This window comes from Tasmannia lanceolata, unplaced genomic scaffold (assembly GCF_043159265.1).
Source record: "Tasmannia lanceolata isolate RefF3 unplaced genomic scaffold, GAP_Taslan_0.1 ptg000025l, whole genome shotgun sequence".
Classification (NCBI taxonomy): Eukaryota; Viridiplantae; Streptophyta; class Magnoliopsida; order Canellales; family Winteraceae; genus Tasmannia; species Tasmannia lanceolata.
The window spans coordinates 13709656-13719690 of NW_027518702.1; the positions used below are offsets into that span (position 1 = coordinate 13709656).

Sequence of the window (10035 nt, forward strand, 5' to 3'; positions counted from 1 at the left end):
ACCATAGCACATTCCGGATCTAATGAAATAGGATGAATTGAGACCGTATTTTGTAAATGCATAATTATCTTGAATATATCAACCATTTCTTTATTTTCCGATCACGGGGGCAAATAGGTGGTGCGCGGGAGCACCCCAAATTCTACACAAAATCTCAACCGTTAACACTTCAAAGTCAAAAGCAACCCATACACTCTTCCATTCTAAATTACTCAACAGACCAAAAAGAGAAATGAAATTGATATTCCCACCCCTTTTTAAGGCACCCTCCTATCACCATTCCCTAATCCCCTAAAACCCATATTTTTTCCAGTGATCTTCAATGGCTTGTTCTTCTCAGTCTATGATGATTTCTTCTCAGAAAATCGTATTGAGGAGCAAACTACAGAGAAAAGAGGAGGAAAGTTGCAGAAAAAATCAGAGTCTTTCATTTACATATGTGAAGAAACTGGTTCCTTATGAAAAGGTGTGAATTGAATTCCTCCTTTTCTTTTCAATTTGAAAGAATCTTCGTAGAAATGTGTGCAGTCTATAAAACTTTTATAAAGTTGGTGAGAGAAAAGGAGGATTATCTTTCCGCCCTTTCACACCATTTTATAATCCAGGATTGTAAAGAAATCCTTAATTTTAAGAGCTAAAACCTGGACTTTATTAGTCAAAACCTGAAATTTATTTTCCAAGTTTGTAAAATCATGGATTTTAAATACTAAAACCTGGATTTTATTTTTCAGGATTGTAGTTTCCAATTTTTAGGTTATAAATTCAAAGGTTGTAAAAATTAGGGGTGGCTCGGGTCGGGTTGCCAAACCCTCAACCCTCAACCCAAACCTGACCCAAACTCAACCCGGGTTGGGAAAAGTCAACCTGAAACCAAACCCAACCCAAACTCAACCCGACCCGATCTTTTTCAGGTTGAACCCGTCGTGTTCGGGTTGAACCCAACCCGCCCCGAGTTGTACCCCTAGTAAAAATCCAGGATTTAGCTTATAAAAACAAGGATTTTACAATCCTGGATTATAAAATCCATGTATCCAAACAGCCAAGTTTTTGGCATCTTCGACCCCACCAATTATTTAGGATTTCTTCTTTGGCCCCCACCATATCTTGCCATGTGAAACTTCGAACTCGTGATGAAGAAATGATTCTAAATAAAGAGAAGGGGTGGAAATATCAAATCGATGATCTTGTTTTCAGATAATCAAACATTATAAATTCCTTCTGCCACCCCTTTGTTCTCTATCTCCAAACATTAGTGGCTGGTAATTTCGAAAACTAGTTTTTTCTTCTTCTTTTTTTTTTTTGCCATTTTTTTCTTGGAGATTCTGAAAATCAATCAGTAGCTAATAAGATGAAGATGAAGATGAAGATCGAAATGGAGAAAAGGCTGTAATTAATTAGGCTGTTTTTCCTCTGTTTTTTTTTCACTCTTGCAATTTTTTTTTACCTTAGTAGCCACGGTTTTCTTTGTAAAATACAGTTCAAAACCCATGAGAGATTAGAAACAAAGATGGGTTTTGATAAGAAGTGAAACCCAGAAAGAGGAATTCATAAAAATCAAGTATAATCAATGCAAAGGAACATGTTAGTTTGAATTTAAGGTTTCTTTGCATTGATTTATTTTTTTATTGTTGTGTTGCCTTTATATGGTATCTTTCTAGAAGACACTTCTTTGTTAGAGAATATTCAAATTTATGGATTGATTGTTAATTAGCTGATGGCTAATATTTCAGCTGTTGTGTTTATTTTTTTATGTTTTGTGGTTCTTTCAGTTTTTTGGTAAATTTTTCTTCATTGCTTTTTGTGTTACAGTTTTTATATTTAATTGAAATCTTTGCTTTTTCATGAAATGAGTTCTTTTTGCATTTTATGTTTGGTTTTACCCTTTTTGTTTATTCTCTTCTGATACGTTTTGAGTATTTTCACTTCCTCTTCTTACTGTAACACTTCTGATTCATCATATGTGAGTCCTCTGTCTTATGTTTAGATTATGATGGTTTTATTACACATCACCCCCATATATGCGGATATGCGGTCAGGTGATATGGAAAATGTATCTGGTTGATGGGACATGATGCAAAAATTACATTGATTTGATCATCTTAACCATCTAAGCGATGAACTTCAATCTGACAAGGATTGACCCTCTAGTTTTTTTTTTCAACCTGGAGGTTGGAGGTTCAATCCTAGCTGACCTACCGAAAAATTGAAAAAAAAAAAAACTTCAATCTGACAGTCATTTAGTTGAATGATTAGAAATTAGGATCATTCGATAGATGTGGGTGCGAAACAACCAATTACTCCAAAAGCTTAAGCTGTTAGAGTTGGTGTTATTTAATCATTTATACATCAACTTAGTGAAGGTGATACGGCATCCTTCGAACAAAAAAAACACTTGGATAAGTTATATAGACAATAAATTTATTTGACTTGTGTTTTTCATTAGTTCTTTACCTTCTCCTTTCAATATTAGATCGTAGAAAGGAATCATCCTCTCTCCAATAGGGTGAAACATGCTTGAAGTGAACAACTTTAATTTTCATCTCTCTGCAACTTCCCTTAATTACTCTGTTATTTGTGTATAGATGTGTGAAACTACCAACTACTCCAAAAGCTTAAGCTGTTGGAGAAGGCAGTATTTAATCTTTTATACTTTTAACACTCCCCCTCACGTGTGGACCCTCTTTCGTTGGGTTGGCCTACACGTGGCACATGTGGCCCCACTTTTGGGTTTAGCCATTGCATGTGGATTTTGCTATCAAGGAGGTTTGAACCTAGGCATTTGCTCTGATACCATGTGAAACTACCAACTGCTCCAAAAGCTTAAGCTGTTGGATAAGGCAGTATTTAATCTTTTATACTTTAACAAGATGTAGTAGGTACTTTCATATTTTTCATTCTAGCATCTAACGTATGAAACTGACTTTATGATTCTGAATCAAATATAGGTTGGAAAATTGAGCAGTGGTGGGTTAGCTGTGAAGAGTACGAAAGTTGCTGGGACATACTCATCACTCAAAAGGGGTTGGGCAGGATATGTTGAGAAGGATACTGCTGCACAAGTAATCAGAGAGGTTGGTTAGTTTAATCTGGTCAAAATCACCCATTATAAGTTTATTTGGACTTAAAACATCAATTTGGCATATGAAACAAGTGTCTGATGCTAATTACATAAGCAGTTTTTAAGGTTCTAATTCTGATAAACTCTATTTAAGAAGATCATAGGCAAGAATTGGGAACTATCATGGAAAAATCTTTTAAATAATTACTGACTTCTCAAGTCATGTCGTAATGTATGTAGCATCATAAGGAGGAAAAACAAAATGTTTGAACTATGCCCCTAAGGTGAGGAAAATGACTATATCTATTTCTTTCTACTTTGAGAGATTTTTGTAATATCAAATGCCAGGTCATTTGTAATAATTTGAAAATCCCTGTGTAGCAAAAAAAAAAAAAAGGCTGCCTACCTGCAGATTTCAACCCAACAATGTTCTAGGTGCTGCGTTGTGTTATTAGTAGAGTCGATTAGAAACTTTACTAGTTTAGTTAGGTTTGGAAAGTATACTTGTTTGGACAACAACTTGTCCTTTTATCTGTTTCAAAAAAAAATCTCTTATTTATATAGAAGGGTTTAGGTCTAATGGTTTATCAGAGAAGTTAGTCAAAATGTAATCTCTTGTGCACCTAGGAATTCTGTTCTTGTAAAGTGTGCGAGCCATTCTTAAGTGTAGATATTAGTTTCCAGTTTTCTGTTCTTTGATAGATTACCCTGTGAGGATTCGAATAAATAAGGCTTTAGAAGTTATTAAAGAATGTAATTTATCCAACTGAAACAAGTTGACTGAAAGCATGCCATCACTGAGAGGATAACAAACAGTCCTTTATTGAAAAATACTAAAAACTATGCACAAATGTCTATGTGGGTGCTGCTTCACAAAACCATGTAAGTTACACATGGTCATATTGGGCTTTCATGCATGATCAAATTTTGTTCATCTTGGTTGAAAACAAATGGGGAATTCATTCAATGAGAACTTAAATCCTATGTAAACTTGACCCCTATCCGATGCATCATAGTTCCATACCTGTTGGTCATTACTCATGTATGGGCCATGAAACGCTAGAATGGCCATCTTGGTTTGTGATGCTGGTTTATTTTCATTTGTTCATGCTCTGAAATTTCATTTCATTATATAGAAAAAAGGAGCTTCTTTTTTTTTTTGTTTTTTGAAAAACTTTATTACCTGCTTGCTTTAATATCTTGGCGTTATTCCATAAGTTGTGCAAGCTAGAAGGCATTGAGTATTAAGAAAATGATAACATGACAGTTTAAGTAATGCATGCTTGCCATGCAGCTCCCTTCTCTGAAGCTTAGATGTATTTATTGAATATTACAATACTCATGACCTTCCAAAACTTTTCGTATACATACATGTGAACATATAAAACATCTGTTTCTGCCTGTTTATGTTTTCTGTATATTTTATCTTTGTAAAGATTTACGTGTAGTCAGAATTGTTTTTAATGGAACTGCAAGGTTTTAAATGGTACTCCATTTTGCAGTCAGGGGCATACGCAGGAGAGAGAGAAATCATCTCTGGGAGCAGGAACACCTCAGCCAAAGCAGACAATAACATGGCAACCTTTACAGGCTTGAGCCTCATCTCTATTGCTGCAATTGCTTCGATGTTTCTCCAAGTTGGTAAGTACCTACCTGAAATAAAAACCTTAAAATGGCCATTTCTTAGTTATCATATCAATAAATTTAAGCAATCTGAAATCTTTGAAGCTTTTATTTCCCCTAGATTCAAAATTCTCTAACCATGAATGCACCAGGAGTTTCTCAAATTCTGAGTTGAATCGAACAACGAGGCAGTCTTAGTTTCAGAATTCTGTATACCATTAAGTACACATATTAAAACGTGATCAAGATTATAATAACAATTCCTTCTAGTATTAATAATTTTAAGCCACTGAAAAATTTTGAGTTTTGATTCTAGTCAAAATTCAAAATTCTTCAACCATGAATGCACAAGAAGTTTCTCAAAGTTTGGGTTGAATGGAACAACCAGGCATCTTGATTTAAATGAGTCTCAGCCTGGATGGGCAGTGTTTGGCTTATGAGGGCTAGCCGTCCTCCTTGGGGGGGGGAGGGGGCTGGCTTATGGGGGCAAGAACCTCTTGTGCTCGAAAAGGGGGTTGACAGCCCAGTCAAGGGCACACACCCATGAGGTGTGTAGCACCTTATGTCCATCCCTCGCTTGGTACAGGGTGATGTGCTGTGCTCAACCTATATTTTAAGAGAAGTAGTTGTGCCTCTCCCATCCAAGGTTTTAAATTTCGGTTTCGGAGAGCGTTTTGGTCCTCACCGGAACCGAAATTTCGGGCAAAATCCATGAAATCAGATAAAAGTATAAATTTCGGCTGAAATTTCGGGAAAGTAATAAATAATTAAAAAAATCTAGATTTCAACCGAAATTCCTTAAATTTTGGTTGAAATTTCGAACGAAATATTGTAATGTTTCAAGTATAAGCAATTTCGGTTTTGGGCTTGACAGAAACCCAAAATTTTGGTTTCGGTCAAAATTTAAAACCTTGCTCCCATCACCAATTGATTTTTTTACCAATTACTTTTGGAAAAGTTGGTTGCGCTAACGATCCTACAAGTGTTATCAGAGTGAGGTCCCAGGGGTAATTCTGTAGAGAGAGAGAGAGAGAGAGAGAGAGAGAGAGAGAGAGAGAGAGAGAACCTCTCGTGGGCTCAAAAAGGGGCTCGACAGCCCGGCCTGGGACGCACCCATGAGGTGCAGCACCTTATGTCTGTACGTCGCATATTTAGGGAGCTTTGCAATGCCATTGATAGCAACATGGGGTGCTGTACTGTGGTCAGCCTAGACTTTAAAAGAATTAGTTGCGCCTCTCACATCACCAATTGATTTTTTTTACCAATTGGTTTTGGGAAAGTTGGTTGCGCTAACGATCCTATAGGCAGAAACCCATCAAGTATTTTGTGTACAACTGAAGTTTACATACGATTAAAACGGGATTGAGATTGTTATAATTCTATTATTTATTCCATGTTATTTTTGTGTAGTTGTATTCACCCCTTCTTGTTATTTTTTTATGCAAAATGTTGAAAATATAGTTCTTCCTGATTCTTATCTACGACGAATTATCTAACAGACACCAATTTGAGACATTTGCCTAGATGCTGAGACTTGCAGACCCTCACGTATGATAGTCATAGACAGATTGAAAATTAGCAACACACGGTAATTTGGCGTTACCATTCAACAGAAGATCGACTCTTTCTTATTCTCTCTCTTTTTTGTGTGAGATGCAGGCCCAGCTTTTTCCCAAAACTCTAGACCATTCCAACAAATTTTCCATCCACCAACAGGACTCTGTGTCTTAAGAGAGACTTATGACAAGCCACTTAAGCTAGGCCCTTGTGCCCAATCTGAACGTTGGAGCTATACACCACAGAAAATCTTAACAATAAAGGGTACATACTTTTGTTTGCAAGCTGTGGACTCTAGCAAACCCGCGAAGCTTGGAATCACCTGCACCGACCCCGGGTCCAAGTGGGATCGAATATCCGATTCCAAGAACCATCTCATGACAACACTGGCCAATGGTAACTCTGTATGCTTAGACGTCGACTCCACCAATACCATCATCACCAATTCATGCAAATGCCAGAGTGGAAATCGAGTATGTGATTCTGCTACCCAGTGGTTCGAAATTGTTACCACCACAAGTAATCCAGCCAAGTAAGAACAGTTTTTATATTACAGAATTTTATGTTACTTTGAAATAAACAGTTGTATAACCCGCGGTAAATTAGCTATATGGTTTTATTTTGCCACAAAAATCGTGTTCTTGCAACGTCTGAGCGACATGAAACTGGTTCTACTGTAGCTGTTGTCAATCTAAAACTTCAATTTGGGGAAATAACTAAATATTGTATGGATTTAGGAAAGGTGGTGTGGGACTTCAGACAGGCTTGAAAATTTTTGACATACTCTAACAGCCAGCTGTATGACTTTATGTCTCTTACATTATTGTAATAGAAATTAATATGATTAATGCAGTGATATTTGAATATGTTTTTTTACAGAGATGTTCTCTTTTTAAATATGAAATGAGTTCAAGATATAAGAGTATCAATATAAAGTAATCAGGTTTTCATTTCATGGGTGTTGCTTAATATTCATTTTTGGATGGATGCACGAAATTTGAAACGACTTTGCAGGTGTTAGTGAGGTGGGATTATGCTGTAATGGACTATGACCATTACACTTGGTGACCCAGTAGCTCAGCAGACCTAACATATACTTGTGCCATGGAGGTTAAAGAGTTCACAACCTTATGTAGCATATGTAAGACTTGTTTTAATCATAGTAAGTGGGAGAAATTAATTTAGGCCCTGTTTGGATTGCAGGAATTTTCTGGAAAATTTGGGAGAGGAACAATATCTTTAAAATTTGCAACTTTTCTGTACATGAGAAAAGATAACTTGAACCAACCCTATTCAATTTTTATTAAGAGGGACCTTCAAGTTATGATGATATCTCTCTAAATCAACCATTATTATATCATTTTCCTTTAAATTGTCAAAAGAAAAAAATTCCAAGAAAAAAATTGCGTCAGAAATGTTTCTTGCAATTCAAACAGAGCCTTAGAGATTGGTTTTTATCATTTTACTAGATTGGGAAACAAAGTATGTATGAACAAGAGGAAACAAGTGAAAAAAAGAAGAAGAGAGAAGCAAGGAGATACATGGAAGTGATAAAAAATTGTATGAGAAACTCATCGAGACATACTAAGAAACACATTAGAAATGTTTTAAAAACGATAGAGAAACATGGTCAGAGTAGTGTGGGCTTAGATAAAGGGTCCATAACTAGCGGCATCCAAGGACTATGCTAGTATAGATGGGGGCACTATAGACACTATAGATTATTACACACGAGGTGCCCAGAAAATATATATATACCTTGCATGGATGTATAATGTGCATGGAAAACTATATTGCTTGTGTGCAGGTAATGCAGAAAAAATTCTAGTCGTAGTTAGAGTTGAATTAGAAGCTCTAGGATGTGGATCTAAGAGTGAGGAGTATCTTTCCCACTTCTTTTTCCCCTTTGTCTATTCTCATTTCTTCTTCATTAGTATATTCTTCTTTTCTCTTTCTCTACATGTTATGAGTAGAGGAAGTAGGTTTAGGCATTTTTCTACCTTTCTAGGTTTGAATGGTAATTGTCTTGTTTTTTATAATCTTTCTAGTTGGTAAATTGATTATTAGGGTAGTTTCCTTCTTATTTGTATCTTTCCACAGCGTTGGATCAAACTCTTGTTCTAAACATTATTTACAATTTCTTAGGCTACTGATATTGGCCCTACCATGTTTTTATCATTGCACTAAACCACCTTGTCTTTTATTATTTAACCAGTTGTCAAAAGTTTTTTTTTTTTTTTTATGATTTCCAAAAATGTGTTGGATGCCAATTATAAAAGAAAAGATACGGTAATTTAGTGAAATTATCAAAACGTGGTAGTGCTAATATTAGTTGCCTTTTTTTTATCATTTTGCTAATCATTCCTATATTTACAAGATTGACTCCAATACCAACTGTAAAAGTAGTATCAAGGCATTCATAACGTCGTACAAAACATAAATCAAGAATGCCATGATCACATATAATAGATGTAACGAATCCAATCTTATAGTCGAATAGTTTTGAAGTTAAATTGATTATTTACAAATAATATTTATAATAGTTTTAGAAATGATAAGGTCAATGCATTTCAAAGAGGCCTTAATCTTCGATTTTCGAATAGGATTAAATTAAAATAATCTTAGTTTCATAAAGGATCAATCTTATGGAGGCACTTTGGTCTCCATTTCTAATATGAAACTAAACTTTTTGTAAAGAAAAGAAAAGAAGAGGGTGCGATCATACCGGCACAGATGCACTGGATCCCATCAGAACTCGACAAGAGTAGTAGTAGGATGAGTGACCTCTGGGGAAGACCATGTGTTTGCACTCCTGTCCCTTTTTTTAATAGGATTAAGAGTTAGCTCAATTGGTAAGAGGCTTTGTTCCTCAACCAAGAGGTGGAGGTTCAATTTCAGCTTACCTACGGAGAGAGAACGGGGTTGAACCTTTAGCTCAACTAGTTAAGGCTTTGTTTTTCAATCTCGATGTCGCAGGTTCAATCCCAACTTACCTATGCAAAAAAGGAAAAAAATAATCTCAAAATCAGAAAGGAAAAGAAAATTTACCTCAAGAAGTATTTTTGAACTTTGACCTCGCTGAAAAAAATGGATGATCCATTGCTGTCCATGTCATTCGTTTGATTTCATCCACATTAAATCACATACCGGCAGTTAGATTATGGGCATGTATCTATATATATGTTTTTCATTCATATTGCATCACATATCCATATTCAAACCCACACTCATTAATATTACATCACATGCAAGCTCTCACATGGACAAAATTCTTACAAGGGAAAAACTCCAACCTCCTCACATTTCCTCTGATTCAAGAGTGTTCGACCCAACTCTTCTTCTTAAAATGGAAAATGAAGAAAACCCAATGAAGATCCATGTCTATTATGAAAGAATACCTCCCAAAATTCCCATTTCCCAGCTCTCATCATCCATTCTCCTCATATCAACTGCCTTGAATGCCTTTTTTTTCTATATTACCATTTCCTGATATGAACCATAGAATTGAATGGTGATGAGATGTATCTGAGGTGAAAAGGATCAGATAGCAATTGGAATGAAAAGGAAAGTTTTTTTTTTTTTTTTTTTGATAGGTAAGCTGGGGTTAGGCAGGACCCCACCAGTGTATTAATATAAAAAAGAAAGATATTACAATCAAGAGCACAAGCATCCATCCCTAACCCTAGAGATCATAACAAAAGAAACAAACGATCTCAGGCTATCCAAATTCTTCGAACTAACCTCAGAAAAAGCAACCAGGATTATAGAAATTGGTGATATACGAGACTAATCTCCCT

At 35.7% G+C, this 10035-nt stretch overlaps 1 protein-coding gene across 3 annotated transcripts; it reads left to right on the forward strand.

Moving 5' to 3' along the window:
• Nucleotides 1-234: 234 nt before the first annotated feature.
• LOC143858150 (uncharacterized) lies at nucleotides 235-7104 on the forward strand. Of its 3 annotated transcripts, none has more exons than XM_077368786.1 (4): nucleotides 235-466; nucleotides 2946-3071; nucleotides 4561-4699; nucleotides 6341-7104. In XM_077368786.1, exons 1-4 carry the CDS (start codon nucleotides 323-325, stop codon nucleotides 6772-6774), a joined length of 843 nt encoding a protein of 280 aa, XP_077224901.1. In that variant the 5' UTR covers nucleotides 235-322; the 3' UTR covers nucleotides 6775-7104. The 3 variants fall into 3 exon arrangements, 1 of the variants encoding a protein (XP_077224901.1); XR_013238875.1 differs by lacking the exon at nucleotides 235-466 and adding an exon at nucleotides 1238-1259; XR_013238876.1 differs by lacking the exon at nucleotides 235-466 and adding an exon at nucleotides 1368-1386.
• Nucleotides 7105-10035: the final 2931 nt, after the last annotated feature.

Coding starts and splice junctions, on each gene's coding strand:
- LOC143858150 (XM_077368786.1), top strand. CDS start 323: ATGGCTTGTTCTTCTCAGTCTATGATGATTTCTTCTCAGAAAATCGTA. Junction 467..2,945: donor AACTGGTTCCTTATGAAAAG/GTGTGAATTGAA, acceptor AATCAAATATAG/GTTGGAAAATTGAGCAGTGG. Junction 4,700..6,340: donor TTCGATGTTTCTCCAAGTTG/GTAAGTACCTAC, acceptor TGTGAGATGCAG/GCCCAGCTTTTTCCCAAAAC.